Genomic DNA, 22,631 nt, shown 5'->3' on the forward strand with positions numbered 1-22,631 from the left:
AACATACATTCAAAATAGTTTAAGAGAAACACATACACACACATACACATCGTTACTCAAGAAAAGACATGTATAGTCCAAGTCCCTGAGCAACATTCAAATTGATGGTACAGCTCCTGGCAATCCAGTCTGTCATTCCGCTGGTCGAACACTGGAGGGCAGCACTGACGGGAGACACTGGCTCCCACCTGAGCACAGACTCCACGCTGCACCACCTCCAGCATCTTCTCACCTGCACTGCAGTAGCAGACAAACCGCTTGAGGCCTTGTCCTCACTACAACTGAGGCCACGGTGCTGCCTCGTTGCCTGTCACACCACCAAAGAAGGGAAGTAGGCCTGCAGCAGCTCACATTATCAATGTCCAACAGGGACTTGTGATCTCAAGAGAAACGTCCAGGACAGTCTCTTACAGTTACATTGCACTCTGCTTTCATGCACCGACTCCAAAGTCTTCAAATATCAGGCAGCAGCACGCTCTGCGCCCAGGTCAGCTCTTCTGAATCTTCACGACCTGACTGCCGGCGTCTCCTCCTCCCAGCTGAGTGCCAGTTTCTCCTCCTCCCGGCCTAGCGCCGGCTTCACCTTCTCCCAGCCAAGCACTGGCTTCTTCTTCTCCCAGCTGAGTGCCAGTTTCTCCTCCTTCCGGCTGTTTGCCAGCTTCTACTACTCATATCCGAGCACGGGCTTCTCCCTCTCTGGCCCACCCTCCAGTTTCTCCTTCTCCCAGCCAAGTGCTGGCTTCCCCTTCTCCCAGCCGAGTGCCAGCTTCTCTTTTGCCTGGCGGAGCACCGGTTACTCCTCCGACTCATCTGCTGGCTCCTTCGACACCCCAGCCAACGGCTCTGAACGACAAGCAGATCACTGGTGCGGTAGACGTGCTGTACCGGCTGATCTTGGAGTACAGTATAACCCTATGATCATAAAAACACGTTTTGAAAAGGAGTGCATCTTTGGTTGGCCCCCGAGAAGCCGCTGCGTTTGAATGTGCCACCATCTTACCGGAAGTATCAGATCCTGAGTAACAATCATTTCACTCTCCGTTACCCTGCAGCTGCTTCCATTTCTTATTTGTTTACTGAAACATGTGTTTTGGAACCAAGGCAGTAATGGTTGAGGAAGGTGTTTCCAGATATGATTTCTGTATTTGAGACTATGTCTGTTAAATCCGGAATGAAAGTTGTTGGAAACTAGAGGTGATTAATGTTGTCCCAAGTTTGTATGGGCAATATTTACACCATTATTTTCTTTTTAGTGTTTGTTTACCTGTTGAGAAATAATCAACAATTCCAGCTGCAAAAATTATTATTATTATGATTATGAGGTCACGCAGTCCCCTTTTATTGCCATTTAGTAAATGCATGCGTTAAGAAATGATAAAATGTTTTCCCAGAATGATCACGAAAACACATGTCAAACCGACTTAAAAACTAACAAAAACCACATAATTATAACATATAGTTACAACAGTGCAAAGCAATACCGTAATTTGATAAGAACAGACCATGGGCAGGGTAAAAGTCTCAAAGTCTCATCATCTCACGCAGACGGTAAACCACCAGCGCCGCCAACTTGCTGGTGCAGCATCCTGGAAGCATCGGACCACAGTCTGACTCTGAGTCCGTCTGAAAAACTCCAAGCCTCCGACCCACCTCCTTGACACCGAGCACCGAGCACCATCTCTGCCGAGCGCTTTGGCCCCGGCCCCGGCAACAGGCGATACGCAAAGCCGAGGATTTGGGGCCTTTGTCTCCAGAGATTCTCGATCGCACAGTAGCAGCGGCAGTGAAGCAGGCATTTCAGAAGTTACTCCAGATGTTCCTCTGCACTTCTCATGGCTGTCTCCATCAAATCCGCATTGTGCGTGGCCCCTAGTTACATAATACGATATTCATTCAAAACGGCCGTGTGCGCTGCGTCGCGCTGCCATCTTCTCCTCCCTCACAAGACCTCTGTTTGGATTTTTTTTCTGATGGAAAGTATTCCATGCTGAAGCATATGGGATACAAGTTCTGGCTTTTTATTGAGTCCATGATTACAATTTTACTGTTGTCTTGACTGTCATTCCTGTTGAGTAGACAGAATCAAAGGAATTGATCCTATCTAAAATGTTTCATGCAGGAATAAAGAGAAGAGCAGCACATAGAATGGGCAGTGTGGGTGCAAAAGTAGGATGTTGATTACTTGATTAGTTGCCTTCTGTTCTACCAGCGCAGCATGCAACTATTGAGAAAAAAGACAGACGTGCAATGTAACCTGAGCTTGAAGGTGAAATTTAAGGAAGAATGCCAAACTTTTGTATGCAGATTTAATTTTTAACTTTAAATACCCCAGCAAACCTACAAAAAAAAATTGTGGGTAGTTGTGATGCAAAAAAACTTCAAGGATATCTAACGCAAATACAATCTACTGGAGGAACTGCAGTCTTTGTACCTCCCAAGAATCTTGTTTATAAATAACTTTTTTTGTAGAGATTGCATTTGTTACACCACATGATGAATGGGAGTCATTAATCTAATTTTTTTTATCAGATAAAGGTCAGCATAAACATTCTTAAATAGCGAAAATACCCAATTTCAAAAAGCTTTTTTTGTAAAAGATATACAAGAAAATTCAATCGGCATATTTATCATTAATGTCCTGATGCCCGAAACGTGGACTATTTATTCATTTTCATTGATGCTGCCTGTCCTGCTGAATTCCTGCAGCTTTTTGCGCGTGTTGTTTTGGATTTCCAGCACCTGCAGAATCTGTGTTTAATTTTGGTACTTTTTAAAAAAATTACGTTCATCCGTTATCAACTTAATATATTTATATTAAACATAAGAGATTCTGCAGATGCTGTACATCTTGCTCAACGCACACAAGATGTTGGGAGGAACTCAGCAAGTCAGGCATCATTTATGAAAAAGGTCGAGGCCAGACACTTCGTCAGATTGCCATCAAATTGATACATCCTATTTAAAGTGCATTGAAGCTAGCGTTGTTTCCTTTCAGTAGTACAACCATTAAATGTCTTAGAGGCTCTTCCTGTGAAAATGTGATGCACTGAAGCATACTCAACTACAAGAGTTAAGTAGCTAAACCTCCCACGGACGAAGGCAGAAAGAACCCGCATGCGCACTGTTAGCTGGGCGGGGCAAAGAGGACAACGTGCATCCGCAAACGTCCAGTCGATGCGGATATCACGTGACAACTATTATCCGCCATCTTGTCGCCGAGGAGAGTAGAAACGCTTTGAGCGTGGCTGCGATAAACCTTCCTGTTCGCGATTAGCGCAGGTAAAACACCGGCTCTGGTGATATGACAACCACAGGGCATTGCCCGGCTGCGGGTCTTCAGCCTAGCAGCCTGCCAACCAACCTACTCGACTGCTCAACGCTCCCCTCACCCTCAGCCCGGCCGACCTGTCCCAGCAGCTGCCCGGGCCGAGGCGGCTGAGAAGGGAAAGCCGACATCAGCACATGGTGCAACCGGAGATCCCGACCGCCCCGAAACCCCCACCTACCCTCCTGCGCACCAAATAGACCGCGCCCTCGAGTAGGGAAACCCACCCTGAAGTAGTAGTATCTCGAACCGATACCTTACACGGGAAAGCGGCCTCCTGAAGTAGGCTTAAAAGAAAGTGCTTGCAGCAGGCAGGGTGTGTGGGACCGTTGGCGATGCTTCTGCCCACTGTGTTTGTTAATAAGGAAAGGAGGCTGTAGCTCTTGAACTGACTTGAATTCTATACTGTCACAGGGGTTACAGTGAAGTTCTAGCTTAATGTTGTGTTGTTTCAAGTCTTGCTTTACTTGTTCTCGAACTCCTCAAAATAAAATATAAGTATTAGGATTGATCTCATTGACTTTTAAATCTGAATTTTTGTCAGTGGTGTTTGCATGTTTGTGACTTGTAAGTCTGTTGATGCTCAAGCATTGCAGTAATTGTGTTTTGACATTTACGACGTGGTTATAGTATCTAAATGGAAGGACAAATAGAATTTTTTAAAGTATAGATGAATCCTCATTCTCATAATCTTAAAACGCCATAATCCAGATTCTACATTATTTGTTTTTCAATAAACATTGTTCAGAATTTGCACAATCATAATTTAAAAAAAAATTCCATGAGGTATGTAATGATGTCACAATCGTTACCAGCGATCACATTGGAGTCTATTTTTGGTGGAGCATTTCCGAGATATCTGCTTAAACTTGTTTAAGTTGCACTTTATTGTTCTGGATTATTTGAATTTTTGACTTGTAGAAGATGTTAGTATCCAGAGTGTTGTATTTGTTGGCAGCATAGCTTTGAATTAATTAAGTACATTCTGGGTAGTTTTAGTAAATCTGTTCCCATGGTTGACAGTGTACTGTGTAATTGGTATATGGTATATAAAATGCAAAATAATTTAGTGCAAATCTTTAAGCCCTTCATTTCAGTTGCATCGTCCTGTTTGAAAATGATGTAAAACATTGATATATGTAATTGATTTTATGTGACAGTTAAAAGTTAGCTGTCAGCAGTGTTCTGACAATACTGTACATTCAATGACAGCCAGTTTAGAATTCGTTACTGTAATATTGATCTTGCTCATTATAGGTTTATCTGCTGCTAAATCTGTTATTTTCTGCATTTCTTGGAAATGTATCACAACTCTGTACTATATTTAGTTTAAAACCAATGGAATAGAATATCCGAAATTGATGTGATATGAATGTTTTTTTCTGAAATACAAGGTTGCTAATGTGTTGCAGTTCCTTGTTGCGGTGGTTTGTGCTTTCTTATAGATGCAGATTGAGACATTTTTACATACCCTGCTTCTGTTTTCGCACTCTTTCCCCCTCCTACACCCTTTGAAAAGTTTGGTATAGTTGCAGATAGTATTTATCATTTTACTGTATTAAAACTGGATATTGTCAATTTGTCAGCTGAACCTATTTTCAGAGATTTAAAGCACAACACATGCAGATGTGTGAATCTTTCTTGAATGTGTTTTCATGAATCATTACTGATTTTCTCATTGTCTCTCACCTCATATGCTCCCTGGCCTGCTGAGTATTTTTGGTATTTTCTGTTTTTCCCCCAGGCTTCCAGACTCTCAAGTAGTTGTTTTTGAGGAGATAATTATACTACTTTCAGCCAATGCTGCAATTAAAATGCTATATATCTGAAAGTCTTGCCATGGTGAATGTTAAATTTGCACGTGGCACATTAAATTTGAAGCAACAAATTACTAAAATTTTCTCAGTGAATTAAACTAAACCATTGTCGTTTGCGAAAATTCTAAAGAAAAGCAATATTTAAAAGGCTCCGACTTTTTTTGGGGGGGGGTCCATTTTGACATTTTTATTCTGAATCTAAGCAGTTAGCCATAAAAATACGTGATTCCCTTGGAAGTCGTGATCAGTATTTGTGTATCCCTCTAATATCTTGTATTCATGTACCAGTCTATCTTTTCAGAGGCCAACTTGGAATTGGGGCCGGGAGTGGGTGGTGAGACTAACATTTACTTTCCATTTGTTATTGCACTCTGTTAGCCTTGCCCACAATATTCACATTGGTTTCCCTGGATAATACCTATTTTAGTATGCTCTTTAATATGGTATACATGGGGAAAATGTTTGGGTTACTTATATTTATATGATATTTATGAAAGCACCTTGAAAATACCTTAACTGGTAATTGAGTTTTACACTGGTAGTTGGAGTGGAAATAATTGAACAAATTGTCTTTATAATTGGATTAAGCAGATAAGAAAAATTCAAATCACTTCGCAAAACAAAAAATTGGGAGCTTCTTAGACTTGTGACATCAGTAACATAAAAAGTGAAATAATTAAGAATTTGCATGTACAATAGAACTTTTTCTTTTAGCCTTGGCCATGTAGGCGATAATCCTCATCTTGGTAGTCAATCTCATGTCAAATTCTGTGGCTGAACAGTAAAGGTGAAACAGTTGCTTCTGGAGTTTCTCATGATTTTTGTGGCAGGTAGTACTTGCGTCATAGTTTTGCACTTTTCCTCTGGTGCTTGGAGTCTGCCTCCAAGCTTATTACAGAATTCTATGCATTATTTTTTAACCTTGGAGGGTGATTATTTCTGTATCATAAATCAATGTGGAACTGCTGTGGAAAACAAGCATTCTACATACCTTCACACCCTCAAAGGGACAATAAAATCAATTAAAAGCTATTTAGGTAACAAATGTGAGCTGAGCCCTTGGAAGGTCTTGCTCTTTACTAAATGTAGCATATATACTGATAAGTGTAGTCCACACAAATGTTTGCTGCATTTGACTGAAGGAAGTACGTACAGGCCCCAATGAAAGAATTGTGCTTATGATCTCTGTAATAGAGCAGGTGGAGGCAACCTTTGTGTAGACTATTGCCAACCAATGAGTGGTTCTTTTTACTGCTTTTGGTACTGGTTGTTATCTTCGTGGGTTGTAGGCATTTTTTTGGCAAGGCAGAATTTAATGCCATTCCGACTTGCTTCAATTGATGAAGGCCATTTCATATGGAAATTATGGCTTGACCTATTGCTTTTAGTCTGGAATCACAAGTTATGGGATAAAGAAAAGACTGCAGTGCTGGAAATCTGAAATAACAATGTGCTAGAAATGTTCAGATTAGGTGGCATCTGTGGAATGAAGAACAGTTACTGTTTCAAGTTGATGATTCTGATGGAAGGTCAGGAACTTGAAATGTTATGTTTCTCTCACTTTCTTCAGATGTTGCCTGACTTGAGTATTTACAGGATTCTGTTTTTCCTGTATGGATGCTGATTTATCTTTCTTTCACTGAATAACATTCATAAACCCTTGTTGGGATTTTAATAGCAATCCATTCCTGCCAAAGCCTCCAAATCTGTTGGAAAGATTGGTGAAACTGTGTTGGGATCCTCCTCCTAGCCAGTATCCTCTGGTCTAAGGCTTTGATCATGTTCAGGCAACTTTGGTGGATTGGCTGCTGTGTCTACATGCCTTACACCTGACTCCTGAAAGAATTACACTACTTGTGGAAGAGAGTTCTGGAATAAAGGAGAGATTGATGTTCCAGTTCTTAGAGCAAACGTAAAACCCTCACAAATTTGTAGTAACTCCATACAGTTTCTTAACATGGAATAGCAGATTCCTTGAGAGCTTGAGTTTCAATGGCTGTAGCGCATTAAGGCACTGCACTAAAAAGCTCAGCATTGTAGGTAGCCACCACAATACTTGACCTGCCAAACTCCAGTGCCCTTGCCTGTTACTGAGTTTGCAGATCCCACCTAGGACTTTGACTACCTTAGAATTCTCAGAACCAGAATGGATACAAATTGTCTTCAACCCTGAGCAGTTGCCAGAGCAAAATATTTATTTAAGTTTTATATTTAGCAACAAATTAGTCATGCCCAGCCTAGTCAGTATGCTCATAGTGGTGCTGCAAAGTGGGCCCTAGCTCTAATATAGACCCTTTCTTTCTGAAGTTTTTTTTCATTTGATGTGGTCTTCCTTGTAGCCTTAGATGGATCATCCTTAGATGGATGATAGTACAGACATGGATTTGTAACAAGAGGAGTTGCATTTTGGATCAATGTACATTCTATACCATGTCAGTATCAAAAAGTGAACAGAGAAATTCCTCATGCTTTTATTTGTTCAAGGTTAGAAAACATGTATATTCCACACTTTTGAGCACACAAATACAACTTCTAAGATCTGATAAGCTACATTTATCTACATAAGTTACAACTGCCTCTCTACCTACAGGTAAGCCATTACATTCTAAGTACTTGACAAAACTTTTGATCACCTGTTTTAGGTTTTCCTTTTGTCTCCCGGTCTGGCTTGGCCATACAAATAGGCCACTGAGTCATTGAAGTGAGAGAGGCTATATAAAACAGGCTTTTATTTCACTGAGTCCATGCCCACCAACGGTCACTCACACTAGTCCTGCATTAATTCCAGTTTTAAAATGTTCTCCCCATTCTTACCCGTGCTGGTTCTACAACTCGCGGGCAATTATGCCAACCTTCATGTCTTTGGAAACTGGAACAGTTGGAAGTAACCTGTGTTGTCGTAAAGAACATGCAAACTCCATTTGGATTGGGGTTGAGCCCAGGTCTCTGCTGTTGTGAGGCAGCAGCTATACTCACTGATCAATTGTTACCCCCTCCCATCCCAAATCATCATGTGTATGTCTCATTTTTCATAGCTTCTTTCTGTGAGTCAGCTAAGTCAATGCCCTTTCTGCAATTGAAGCATTGGCCTTCATTTGCATGTACCTTTGTCAACAAGTGCACACACTTCCTAGGGTCTCTTCATTTTTAAACCAGAGTGGTACTAGATCATTTGGCATTGTGACATCCTTTAGAAGCCTAAGCTGAGTACCAAGACATTGTGTTCCCATCTGCCCTGAATTTACTGATTGTTCACTGCTTCTGAATTACCTTTAATTTTAAAATTTCCATCACCAATCCTTAAATCTTTTATTGTCCCATTCTGTGTGACAATTTTTTATTGTCACATCATCACCATTTCTCATGAGTATGATCCCATCAGCTTCTGAAAATGTGTTCTTATTCCTCAGTTTTGGTCATGTTTACTTCAGCCATGTACGGTGGTAAATTGCCTTACAGAATCCCATTAACTAAATCTCACACCATAATTGTATTTTCTTGAAGCAGGTTTCTGAAAATGTAGGTTGCTGTTCGGTTTGTACATTGACTTCCTGAATAAACTAGAAATGGTTGTGGGCCTAGTGGTTAACCTCTGATTATGGATTAAGGAAAACATAATTGGTGCACATGTTATCTACCATTTTTCTTTAATTTTATTAGGTATCCAGCTTTGAAAGCGGCTTATTTTTTTATAAACTTGTACTTAATATTGCATCAGTATTTAAGATGTTAGAAGATGTTAGATGTACAGTAGTAGACTGGTTATGTTCACTTATGTGATGGATACAATAGTCAGTTTGAAACTGTACATACCATATTGCATTGCACTTTTGTTATTTATTATTTTAGAATTGTTTTTTTTCTAATATCCTTGCAGTGTAATGAGTTTTCCAAGATGTTATTTAGGTAGCATTTTGTCTGTTTTCAACAAGCTTGTTTTACACAATGCTGCTGACTAAAACTTAACATTTCACTTGCCCGTTACTCTTATAATGGAGAAATAGGCAGGTTTCATGTTAATTAGATGTATTTAGCTGGCATTGACTAACATTCATGCCCAGAATTGACTGCTATTCCTGATTCTGTTTCCCTGCCCTCTTCGTTTGGCTCTGACTGGAAAGTTGGTCACAGTTGAAAAGAAAAGTGCAGGTCATAGCCTCGCTTACTTCCTGAACCTATAAAGTTAAAATTATTGAGGTGGTTCAGGGCAGGAGTGTGCGAGGCTATCAATATTTTTTGTGTAATTGATTGTAGATGGAAACACATACAAAAATTAATTTTGGGCAAGTAATACTGAAGGGCAGAAGGTTTAACTACAGTATCTTGAAAGTTTCATACCCTCTGCAATATTGGTTTCGTCCACATTACATTATGACCGTTGCTTTGATTCTGAGTAATAAATTTGATTTTTATTGCATAATAGCAAATGTTTTCAAAAAAAGATAAAAGTTCAATTTTGAGAGGTGAGTTTTCAGTCTTAGGATGCCCCAGCGTACTTGAACCTAAATATTGTTCAAAGGTACACATTGTGATATAGGGAAATAATAGTGTTTAAAATTAGGTGTTGTCAACATCTTAAAGGCCATTGAGGGCCATTGAAAGTGCTGGACATTTTGGAGACCAAAAATTAATTATCCAGCAGTTTATGTGAAGCAATTTTAGGAAAGCTAAGGAAACCACTTGAATATACACTCAGTGGCCACCTTAAGTTTAGGAGTGGAACTGGGTGTGGTCTTCTGCGGTAGCCCATCCATTTAAAGATTCAACAAATTGTGCATTCAGAGATATTGTGCATACTACTATTCTAACATGATTATTTGAGTTACTGTCACCTTCCTGTCATATTCAACCACTCTGGCCATTCTCTTCTGATCTCTCGTAAACAAGGTTACTTTTTTTGTTTTTTGCACAATTCTCTGTCAGCTTTAGACACTGTTCATGAAAATCCCAGATCAGCAGTTTCTGAAATACTCAAACTACCCCGTCTGGCACTAACAGTCATTCCACTTAGATAAAAATTTTTTCCTTCATTCTGATATTTGGTCTGAACAACGACTGAAGCTCTCGACCATGTCTACATGTCATCACTTTATGTGTTGAGCTGCTGCCACATAATTGGTTGGTATTTACATAATAACCAGGTATACTTAATAAACTGGCCACTCAGGGTATAAGGTGACATAAACCATTGAAGTAACAGAAAATTGAAAGTTTTTCAGTTCTTTTAATTGTGATTTGCCTTCTGTTGTCTCCATATTCATGAATTATTTTACTTAACATTGTGAATAATTCCACTGGGATAAAGTTGTACTGATCCTGTTATCTGTTAATTAGACTCAACTGTTTGGACCTTTTCTCTCTGCTACTTGCATAGCAGCACCAACAGTAGTATTCTGGTTATTTTTTTCACTTTGACAGGTATTAATGGCACCGCTGGATTTTAAAGTTTATCTGGTATCATAACAGTAATCTCTGTATCATCAAGTATTTGCTCCATTTTAGCATCGTCGATTGGTAGAGTTGTGTTGTAATACACCTACCTTTTTTTTGCTGATGAAGTTAATTTACTTGGATATCATCTGGCAGAGGGTTGTCTTTCTGGTAACCTTGTGATGAATGTATTGTGCAGATTAGTTGCAGAAGATTAGTTATATATAGCACATCACATCTTTATTAATCTCTTATTTTGCATTCTTGTGGTACAGTTTAGCATAAATCATATTTTCAGTGTCTTTGATTTTGGAAATAGAACTATTCTGTATTTGGTTGTAGGTATTTGAATTGTATTCCAAAATTGCTCACAATTGAGTTCTGCCTTTAGGTGAAGTTCTTCAACCAAAATACAGTGACTGTTACCAGAAACACTAGTAATCCATGCTTTTTTTTTTACTATTCTCTGGATTTTAGAAAAAGAACTACCATCCCAAATATTTTGGAATTTCTGCTTAACCATGTATAACCATATAACAATTACAGCATGGAAACAGGCCATCTCGGCCCTTCTAGTTCGTGCCGAACGCTTACCCTCGCCTAGTCCCACCGACCTGCACTCAGCCCATAACCCTCCATTCCTTTCCTGTCCATATCACTGTCCAATTTAACTTTAAATGACAACATCGAACCTTCCTCAACCACGTCTGGAAGCTTGTTCCACATAGCTACCACTCTCTGAGTAAAGAAGTTTCCCCTCATGTTACCCCTAAGCTTTTGCCCTTTAACTCTCAACTCATGTCCTCTTGTTGGAATCTCCCCTACTCTCAATGGAAAAAGCCTATCCATGTCAACTCTATCTACCTCCCTCATAATTTTAAATACCTCTATCAAGTCCCCCCTCAACCTTCTATGTTCCAAAGAATAAAGACCCAACTTGTTCAACCGTTCTCTGTACCTTTGGTGATGAAACCCAGGTAACATTCTAGTAAATCTTCTCTTTACTCTCTCTATTTTGTTGACATCTTTCCTATAATTCGGTGACCAGAACTGTACACAGTACTCCAAATTTGGCCTCACCAATGCCTTGTACAATTTCAACATTACATCCCAACTCCTATACTCAATGCTCTGATCTATAAAGGCCAGCATACTAAAAGCTTTCTTCACCACCCTATCCACATGAGATTCCACCTTCAGGGAACTATGCACCATTATTCCTCGATCCCTCTGTTAGTAACTTTCCTGATTGTGCTAATGTAAGTCATCCTGAAACCAGATTCTGTCCTTGGCTTAATCACACTAGAACAATTCTTTGTAGCATTCTGTTTACATGCATCTTGTTCTCCATTATTATGGAAAATGCTTTGGTTTGCCATCCACTATGCATTCTGACTTGTATTTAAGCATTGTTTCCCCAGTATAATTTTTAGCACATCTGCTTATTTAACTATATTTTGAAATTGAATTGTGATTCTGTGAGGGATGCCATTATTTTCTTTACCTGCAAGATTCTGTCATTTGTGTAATTTTTCTTTTGGACTTGCTGTATTTATATAACCAGCATTTTGGTATCCCCTCCACTCATTAAAGTTTAAAGTGATATTGGAGCCATCAGTGGAATCCATTAAGGTGTTCCAAATTATCTATATTCACTTTAAACTTCAGGGGACAAAATAGTTAAACTATCTGTAGAGCAACCTACCTTTCAAATTGTCTACTCACACAGGAAGGCAGAAAAATGCCAATGGTTCAAGCGAAATAAGACTAATCGGCGATGTTGCACATCTCTTCGTATTGTCGGTAGTAAGCTTAATTTTGCAATGTGCCTCTTAACACTTTTATGGCATAGTGGAAAGAATATAATCAGGTGAACAATGGTTTGTCGTCTTAAGTATTTTGTAAAGTTACTTTCATTTTTGTTTCCACAGTGAATTGAGTGACAGAAAATGGCAGCAGAAACACAGACACTTAACTTTGGACCTGAGTGGTAAGAAATCTTATTATTTTGTAGTTAGTTCATTTTTAATGCTAGAAACATTACTTACCTGGTTTGTGTTGGTCTTAAGGGAAAATTACTTTATATAAGGAACTGTGCTAGACTTTTGATAGTAAAATGTTTACTTTGACAACATTGAATGCATTCAACTTGTAGCAGACAATTAGTTTAGATTGTCAGTGTGCCACCTGGAGAATGTAATGTTTGAGAAATCTCTATTCTGTAGAGGGCATGTCACTGAGTGGCCTTTAGCTTCTCAATTGCTAACATGGGTCCTATGCTTTTGTAGGTGCCAGAATCAAATAACTGGTGTAGCATTTAAATGAAAGCACTGAAGTACATGTGTTGTTCTCAACATACCAAGTTATTCAGAATGTTGGGGTTTAGAAGTAAAACAAAATACTTTTGTAAATCTTCAGTAGAAGTAACATGCAGATATGGGATTCAATTTGAATAAATCGGACTTTTCAGCGTATTTGATGAATTGACCTGCCCATTAATTGACAATGTGAATGAATTGACAATGCAGAAATATAAGAATTTTTAAGAAACCTATATCGATCAATCTAATTAAAATGTGCTGTAGATCTTTGAAATAATTTTGAGTAAGAGTTCCATGTCATTGTAAACTACATTAATTTTTCCCACCACTTGAAGTTGATTATTTTTAATATATTTGCCTCTTAATTTTTCTACCCCAATATTGATTCTTTCAATAATTCATCATGGACTTTTAATATTCTGTCATGTTACTAAACCCAGAGAAAAATTTTCTAAGGTGTGCCTTTTTTTCGCAATGTCTGATTTCCACAAAACCAGGACACTATGGTCGTAAGCATTTCCCTGGCTGTGCACTGATTGTAATTCATAACAAGTTTGTTGCATCAATAAAATGGCAAATTTAAAAAAATGAATTCACATTAAAATCTGGTTGGAATGTTTGAATGATGAAATGTAGCACAGAAGATGATCTTCAGTCTCATAAAAATAATGGGGTCTCATGTAATAAAACCTTAATAGAAAGAATGCAAATTAGTCTATTGTTTTATGTAACCCTAATCAAAATTCAAACAACCAAAACAGCTTAAAAAAAAGAGAACATGACATGCACTGCATAAATTTCAACGTAGAACATAGCCACCATTCATATTACATCAAATGAGTACAGAAGAGATACCTGTTAAAGTTCCATTAATTCCATTAATTTTAGTTCACATTTTGGAAAATTTGTGATGTATTGTAGTGCACTTTGTGGTCCTAATAACTGACTTGGAGATATCTAAGCCCTGGGATGCAAAATAACCTGTTTTAGGTGTCAAGTGCCTTTTAATTTCTGTTACTCACATTAAGGTGAAGTAGTTTTATTCAGTGTTGAAAGAAGTATTTCTCATCTTAGTTTGTATGAATAAATTACAAAAGAAGTCTTTAGGGATTTTACAGGGACAAACAAAAATGTGTAAATGAGGTTTGAAAATCCCCATTTTTGTAAAAGTACTGCTTCATGATCATTGGAATCACATGGATTTTTGATGTAGGATACAAACCAAATAACTAATCTGAGCCAACAACACACTGATTGCATTATTCAGATTATTATTTAATTAGTGGGGAAGGTTTTTTGCATCCTATTCTCCAAATGAATGCTTTTAATTTGAACAAAGCGCAATACTATTATTGGTGTTTTGTGATACTAATTTTACTAATACTGATTTCAGTGGTTAAGCGTGGTTAGAGTTCTAACGTGAACCAAGTCACCAGAGAGACACTGCAGCTAGTGGTTATAGAAATGTTTTATTCAACAAAAACAAGCAGGAGGCATCACTCTTGGAGGAAGAGGCCTCCTGACCCAATATTGCATGCCATTTTTATATGCTAAAGAACAAAGGTGACAGCAGGACAATTCTATAGTTACACTATATCTACAATGCTTCCTTTGAATTACTTATAGTTTTAACACACCATCTTATTTGCATCCACACTCCAGACACTCATTGTCTGGTTTGCAATTATTTCAGTCCAGAGCTCCAGGAAAACTATTGTTCGGGATTGCTCTTTAAATTCAGTCTGCAATCCATGTTCATGTCTGAGGATTGGTTGCTGGTGAGGTTAATATTTGCTGTATACTCTAACTCTAGAATATACCCTAACAGTTACTGAAGTTGTGTTTCTTTTGTTTCAAGGTGGCTGGTTTCAGTGCACTGGTGGCTAGCCTTGCTCTCTGCTCTGTTAACCTGAAGTAATCAAAAACTGTCCTTCCCTTGCATGATTTTGTTTGCCCATCACCCCTTCCATTTAAGTGTGTCAGTTTTAGAGTTCTTATCTTTGGTCATAAAGCATCCTGCGACGTTGTCCCCAACCCCTGATCTTTTGCTAGCGCACAATTTAAGAACAACATTTGCACTGTAGGCAGCCACATGGTGAACCCAACTTTTGAAATTCCTCCTTCTAAATCTCTCAATCTTCTCTATTTTCTGTTTTCCCAGCACAAATTGTTCCTTAAAACCTAGCTTGGTGACCAAGTGTCTTGCTTTATATCTCCTTACAGTAATTGGGTGCCTCTTGGCCCGTCGAGTCCATGTCTGTCAAATCCATCCCCCAGTTATTTTCCATGTAACCTGTTCATTTTCTTATCATTAATGCCCTTCTGGTACTTTCACCACCTATACAAGCAGCAATTTACAATAGTTAACTTAGCCAGAGACATGACACTGCTGATGCTGGGTGTAGATGCAGGGTCTTGATAGAAAGGTGATCGTCCCTTTCCTTCCACAGATCTGCTGACTTCTTCCAGTAGATTGTGTTTTTTAAAAATTAATTTAACAGCCAACTTGGGATTGGGAGGAAATTGGATGAAACCTTTGTAATCAAAATAATGTGCAAACTCCACACAACATTGGAAGTAAAGTCGAAAGCTGAATCATTGTCACTATTTGCAGCATCACAGTGCTGTGAAATTTAATTTTATAAGGCTTGTGTAATTTAATTTTATAAGGCTTCTCTGATGCATCTTGGGATGTTCACTACATCAAAGTGTTATGAGTATGTGGGCAGTTTGGGTATATTTTCATATGTACGTTGAAAACAAGTTAATTATGAGATGTGATATAGGAGCAGAATTAGGCCATTTGGCCCATCGAGTCTGTTCCACCATTTCCTCATGGCTGAACCAACTTTCCTCTCAGCCTTAATCTCCTGCTTTCTCCATGTATTCCTTCATGCCTTGACCAGTTAAAACTTGGCCTCCACAGGTTCACCACTTTTGCTGAAGAAATTCCTCCTTATCTCCGTTCTAAACATGGAAACATAGAAAATAGGTGCAGGAGTAGGCCATTCGGCCTTTTGAGCCTGCACCGCCATTCAGAATGATCATGGCTGATCATCCAACTCAGAACCCTGTACCTGCCTTCTCTCCATACCCCCGATCCCTTTAGCCACAAGGGCCATATCTAACTCCCTCTTAAATATAGCCAATGAACTGGCCTCAACTGTTTCCTGTGGCAGAGAATTCCACAGATTCACCACTCTCTGTGTGAAGATGTTCTTCCTCATCTCGGTCCTGAAAGGCTTCCCCTTTATCCTTAAACTGTGACCCCTCGTTCTGGACTTCACCAGCATCGGGAACAATCTTCCTGCATCTAGCCTGTCCAATCCATTTAGAATTTTATACGTTTCAATCAGATCCCACCCCCCCCCCATCTTCTAAATTCCAGCAAATATAAGCCTAGACGATCCAGTCTTTAATCATATGAAAGTCCTGCTATCCCAGGAATCAATCTGGTGAACCTTCTTTATATTCCCTCTATAGCATGAATGTCTTTCCTCAGATTAGGGGACCAAAACTATACACAATACTCCAGGTGTGGTCTCACCAAGGCCTTGTACAACTGCAGTTGTACGTCCCTGCTCCTGTACTCGAATCCTCTTGCTATAAATGCCAGCATACCATTCGCCTTTTTCACCGCCTGCTGCACCTGCATGCCCACTTTCAATGACTAGTGTACAATGACACCTAAGTCTCATTGCACCTCCCCTTTTCCTAATCGGCCACCATTCGGATAATAATCTGGTTTCCTGTTTTTGACACCAAAGTGGATAACCTCACATTTGTCCACATTAAATTGCATCTGCTATGAATTTGCCCACTCACCTAACCTATCCAAGTCACCCTGCATCCTGTTAGCATCCTCCTCACAACTAACACTGCTGCCCAGCTTTGTGTCATCCACAAACTTGGAGATGCTGCATTTAATTCCCTCATCTAAGTCATTAATATATATTGTAAACAACTGGAGTCCCAGCACTGAGCCTTGCGGTACCCCATTAGTCACTGCCGCCATTCTGAAAAGGTCCCATTTATTCCCACTCTTTGCTTCCCGTCTGCCAACCAATTCTCTGTTCTAAAAGGTCGCTGCTCTATTCTGAGGCTGTGTCCTCCGGTCTTGGACTCTCCCACCATAGTAAACATTCTCTCCACATTCACACTATCAAGGCCTTTCATGATTCGATAGGTTTCAATTAGGTCACCCCACAATCTTCTGAATTCTAGTGAATACAGGCCCACAGCCATCACTCTTCATATGACAACCATTCAATCCTGGAATCATTTTCGTGAATCTCCTTTGAACCCTTATCAGTTTTGGCACATCCAGCTCACAGTGGCCCAAATATGCTTACGATATTCCAAATGAGGCCTCACCAGAGCTTTATAAAGTCTCATCATTACACCCTTGCTTTTATATTCTAGTCCTCTTGAAATGAATGTTAACGTCACATTTGCCTTCCTCTCCACAGACTCAACCTGCAAATTAACCTTCAGGGAATCCTGCTCAAGGATTCCCTTTGCACTTCAGTCTTTGTATTTTCTCTCCATTTAGAAAATAGTCAACCCTGTCATTTCTTCTACCAAAGTGCATACTGTACAGTTTGCGAAACTGTATTCCATCTGCCATTTGTTTGCCCATTCTAATCTGTTGTAAGTCTTTCTGTAGCCTCTCTACTTTCTCAAACCTACCTGTCTTCATATTGTCTGCAAACTTTGCAACAAAGCCATAAATTCCATCATCCAAATCATTGGCATATAACATAAAAATAATAGGTCTCAACATGGACACCTGTGGAATACCAGCAGTCAGCCACAAAAGGCTCCCTTTATTCCCACCTTTTTGCCTCCTGTTAAGCAGCCTCAGGTGTGGCCCCTTGTTAAAGGCCTTCTGAAAATCCAAGTATACAGCATCAAGTGATTTTCCTTTGTCTATCGTGTTTGTTACTCCTTCAAAGAATTCCAACAGATTTGTCAGGCAAGGCTTTCCTTTGAGGAAGCCATGCTGACTATGGCCTATTTTATCACATGCTTCAAAGTACCTTGAGACATTATCCTTAGTAATCAACTCCAACATCTTCCCAACTACTGAGGTCAGACTAATTGGCCTATTGTTTCCGTTCTTCTGCCTGTGTCCCTTCTTGAAGAAATTTTCTGGAACTATTCCAGAATCTAGTGGTTCTTGATAATTACTAATGCCTCCACAATCTCTTCAGCCACCTCTTTCAGAACTCTGGGGTATATACCATCTGGTCCTGGTGACTTATCCACCTTCAGATCCTTCAATTTCCCAGGAACCTTCTCTCTATCTATGGTAACTTTACACACTTCATACTCCCTGACATCTGGAACTTCCACCATACTACTAGTGTGTTTTGCAGTGAAGACTGATGCAAAAGACTTATTCAGTTCATCTGCCATTTTGTTGTCCCCCATTGCTATCTCTCCAGCATCATTTTCCGGTTGTCCAATATCCACCCTCTCGTCTCTTTTACACTTTATCTATCTGAAGAAACTTTTGGTATCCTCTTTCATATTATTGGCTAGCTTACTTTCGTATTCCATCTTTACCATAATGACTTTCTTAGTTGCCTGCTGTTGATTTTTAAAAGCTTCCTAATCCTCCAACTTCCCACCAATTATTGTTCAATTATCCCGGACCCTGGCACCTGGTGGGCAGCAAACCATCTGGGAATCCTGCTCATGCAACCCCCTGTCTATTCTTGTCTCTTTCTTCCCCTTCTCTTCTGAGGCACAGAAACAGACTGTATTCCAGAGAGCTGACCACTGTGACTCTCCTCCGTTAAGTCACCCTCCCCTCACCCCACAGAATTGTTGAGTGGGATGGCCATAGGGGTACTATGCACTAGTTCTTAACTCCTTTCCCCTTCTTGACTGTCACCCAATTTCCTGTGTCCTGCACCTTGGGTGTAACTGCTCTCTAAGTCCTATCTACTACCCTTTTAGCCTCCCAAATGATCCAGAGTTCATCCAGTTCCAGCTCTAACTCCTTAATCATAGTTTGTTAGATGCTGCAGCTGGATGCAGTTCTTGCAGTTGTAGTTGTCAGGGACACTGGAGGTCTCCCTGCTTTCCCACATCCTGCAAGGGGAGCATTTTACTATTCTACCTGGCATCTCTACTGTCCTAGCTGAGCTAATATTTAAAAAAAAAGGGGAAAAAAAAACCTGAGCCTTTCTTTCCCTTGCTTTCCCTGTGTGAAACCTCTTTTCCCAGAAACCTCAAAGAGCTACAACCTCCAGATGAGCACTCTTAAGTCCACTCAGACGATGGTCACTGTGCTTACCCCTGCCTTCCCTTAATTTGCTCTTCCCAGATGCCAACTGGTCACTGGTGAAAGCTGTATTACTCTGCCACGACCTGCTGCTGCCTTTTATCCTCGGGCAGTGGACCTGATTGAAGTCCTCTCTTCTCCAAACTTCCAATGTCTGGATTGGTCGCTAGTGAAAGCTTTATTATCAGCTTGACTGGTCTCAATAATACACCAACAGTTTTGTATTTAAAATCACATCATAATTGATTACTTTAGAAATAAAGTTGAAGTGATCTGAAAAAAGTTGTATTTACAATTATGAAAAGGTTTTGACACAGAATTTATTAAAATCAGACTAATCGGAAAAGCTAAGAAATGGTTCTGTCCATTAAAGTAAATAAGCAGACAGTATTTAATAAAGTAAATAAGCAGGCAGGCATTGTATATGGCCTATCAGTGGCGTCAACGGAGCTTTACCAAGAGGGATTTCTCACAGGTTGGCGGCAGTTATTTAAAAAGGGAGCTTCGAGAGCGTTTGTCCATTGTACATGGCCTATCAGTGGCTATAACCGAAGCACCAATTGTGAGTTAGATAGCAGAGAAGGTTCAGGCATAAAGGGTGACACTGCCTAGCAGAGCGGTCATCAAAGGTGAAGTTATCGATGGAGTGAACTGAGGCAGAGTGGTAGGGCTTTGGCTCATTCAGGCTTCGGCAATAATGGTCGAGGTGAGGTAAGTTACCTGTGAAGAATAGAAACAGGAAGTACGTCTGTAAGGCCAGTGTTCTGTACTAGTTGTCAGATGTGGGAAGACCGGGAGACTCCCAGCCTCCCGGACAGTCACATCTGCACCAGGTGCGTCAAGCTTCAGCTCCTTGGGGACTGTGTTAGGGAACTGGAGATGCAGCTCGATGACCTTCGTCTGGTTAGGGCAAGTGAGGAGGTGATAAAGAGGAGCTATAGGCAAGTAGTCACACTGCTGCAGGGAGACAGTTATGTGGGTAACAGGAGAGAGAAGGGCAAGAGTCAGATACTAGAGAGTACCCCTGTGGTTGTCCCCCTTAACAATAAATACTCCTGTTTGAGTACTGTTTGGGGGGGGGGGTGGAATGGCCTACTTGGGGGAAGCTACAGTGGCTGCACCCCTGGCACAGGGTCTGGCCCTGTGGCTAAGAAGGGTAAAGTAAGGAAGAAGGCAGCAGTAATAGGGGACTCCATAGTTAGGGGGTCAGACAGGCAATTCTTTGGATGCAGGAAAGAAACATGGATGGTAGTTTGCCTCCCAGGTGCTAGGGTCCGGGCTGCTTCTGATCGCGTCCACAATATCCTGAAGTGGGAAGGTGATCAGCCAGAGATAGTGGTACATATTGGTACCAATGACGGAGGAAGGAAAAGGGAGGAGGTCCTGAAAAACAGACTACAGGGAGTTAGGAAGGAAGTTGAGAAGCAGGACCTCAAAGGTAGTAATCTCAGGATTACTGCCAGTGCCATGCGACAGTGAGTATAGGAATAGAGTGAGGTGGAGGATAAATGTGTGGCTGAGGGATTGGAGCAGGGGGCAGGGATTCAGATTTCTGGATCATTGGGTCTTCTTTTGGGGCAAGTATGACCTGTACAAAAAGGAGGGTTGCACTTGAATCTGAGGGGGACCAATATCCTGGCAGGGAGGTTTGCTAAGGCTATTAGGGAAAGTTTAAGCTAGAATTGCTGGGGAGTGTGGGAACCAAACTGAAGAGGCGGAGGAAGGGGCGGTTGGCTCACAAATACAGAAAGCTTGTAGACAGTGCAAGAGGGAGGATAGGGAGGTGATAGAGAAGGGATAGGCTCAGACCGATGGTTTGAGATGTGTATTTTAATGCAAGAAGCATCATGAACAAAGTGGATGAGCTTATAGTGTGGATCAGTACTTGGAGCTATGATGTTGTGACCATTACAGTGAGTTGGATGGTTCGGGCAGGAATGGTTACTTGGAGTGCCAGGCTTAAAATGTTTCAGAAAGGACAGGGAGGGAGGCAAAAGAGGTGGGGCTTGGCACTGCTGATCAGAGATGGTGTCACGACTGCAGAAAAGGAGGAAGTTATGGAGGGATTGTCCACCGAGTCTCTGTGGGTGGAAGTTAGGGACAGGAAGGGGGTCAACTCTTCTGGGTGTTTTTTATAGACCACCCAATAGCAACAGGGACATCGAGGAGCAGATAGGGAGGCAGATTCTGGAAAGGTGTAATAATAACACCTTTCGTGATGGGAGATTTTAATTTCCCAAATATTGATTGGTATCTCCCTGGAGCAAAGGGTTTAGATGGGGTGGAGTTTGTTAGGTATGTTCAAAAAAGGTTTTCTGACACAATATGCAGATAAGCCTACAAGAGGAGAGGTACTTGATCCGGTATTGAGAAATGAACCTGGTCAGGTGTCAGATCTCTCAGTGGGAGAGCATTTTGGAGATGGTGATCACAATTCTATCTCCTTTACCATAGCATTGGAAAAGGACAGAAACAGACAAGTTGGAAAAGTATTTAATTGGAGTAAGGGGAAATATGAAGCTCTCAGGCGGGAACTTGGAACCATACATTGGGAACAAATTTTCTCAGGGAAATGTACAGCAGAAATGTCATAAATGTTCAGGGGATATTTGCGTAGAGTTCTGCACAGGTATGTTCCAATGAGACAAGGAAAGGACAGTAGGGTACAGGAACCGTGGTATACAAAGGCTGTTGAAAATCTAGTCTGGAAAAAAAAGGCTTATGAAAGGGTCAAAAAACTAGGTAATTATAGCGATCTAGGAGATTATAAGGCTAAATGAAAGGAGTTTAAGAATGAAATTAGGAGAGCCAGAAGGGGCTATGAGAACGCCTTGGCGAGCAGGATTAAAGAAAACCTGAAAGCATTCTACAAGTATGTGAAGAGCAAGAGGATAAGATGTGAGAGAATAGGACCAATCAAGTGTGACAGTGGAGAAGTGTCTATGGAACCAGAGGAGATAGCTTGGGTGTTTAATGAATACTTTGCTTCAGTATTCACTACGGAAAAGGATCTTGGCGATTGCAGGGATGACTTACAGTGGATTGAAAAGCTTGAGCGTATAGACATTAAGAAGGAGGATACGCTGGAGCTTTTGGAAAGCATCAAGTTGGATAAGTCACTGGGACTGGACGGAATGTACTACAGGCTACTGTGCGAGGTAAGGGAGGAGATTACTGAGCCTCTGACAATAATCTTTGCTTCATCAGTGGAATCAGGGGAGGTTCCGGAGGATTAGAGGGTTGCAGATGTTGTTCCCTTATTCAAGAAAGAGAGTAGAGATGGCCAGGAAATTATAGACCAGTGAGTCTTATTTCAGTGGTTGGTAAGATGGAGAAGATCCTGAGAGGCAGGATTTATGAACATTTGGAGAGGCATATCATGATTAGGAATAGTCAGCATGGCATTATGAAACGCGGGTCATGCTTGAGGAGCCTGATTTAATTTT

At 40.5% G+C, this 22,631-nt stretch overlaps 1 protein-coding gene across 2 annotated transcripts in view; it reads left to right on the forward strand.

Annotated features, from left to right (window-relative positions):
• Nucleotides 1-3,187: 3,187 nt before the first annotated feature.
• LOC140196411 (GRB10-interacting GYF protein 2-like) overlaps nt 3,188-22,631 on the forward strand; it is a 191,571-nt gene continuing 172,127 nt past the window's right edge. For both annotated transcript variants that reach the window (XM_072255561.1, XM_072255562.1), the window contains exons 1-2: nt 3,188-3,279; nt 12,504-12,562. In XM_072255561.1, coding sequence (XP_072111662.1) covers nt 12,522-12,562 — 41 coding nt within the window. In that variant the 5' untranslated portion in view covers nt 3,188-3,279; nt 12,504-12,521. The remainder of the gene's footprint in view (nt 3,280-12,503; nt 12,563-22,631) is intronic.

The sequence above is a fragment of the Mobula birostris genome, chromosome 4 (assembly GCF_030028105.1).
Source record: "Mobula birostris isolate sMobBir1 chromosome 4, sMobBir1.hap1, whole genome shotgun sequence".
Taxonomy (NCBI): Eukaryota; Metazoa; Chordata; class Chondrichthyes; order Myliobatiformes; family Myliobatidae; genus Mobula; species Mobula birostris.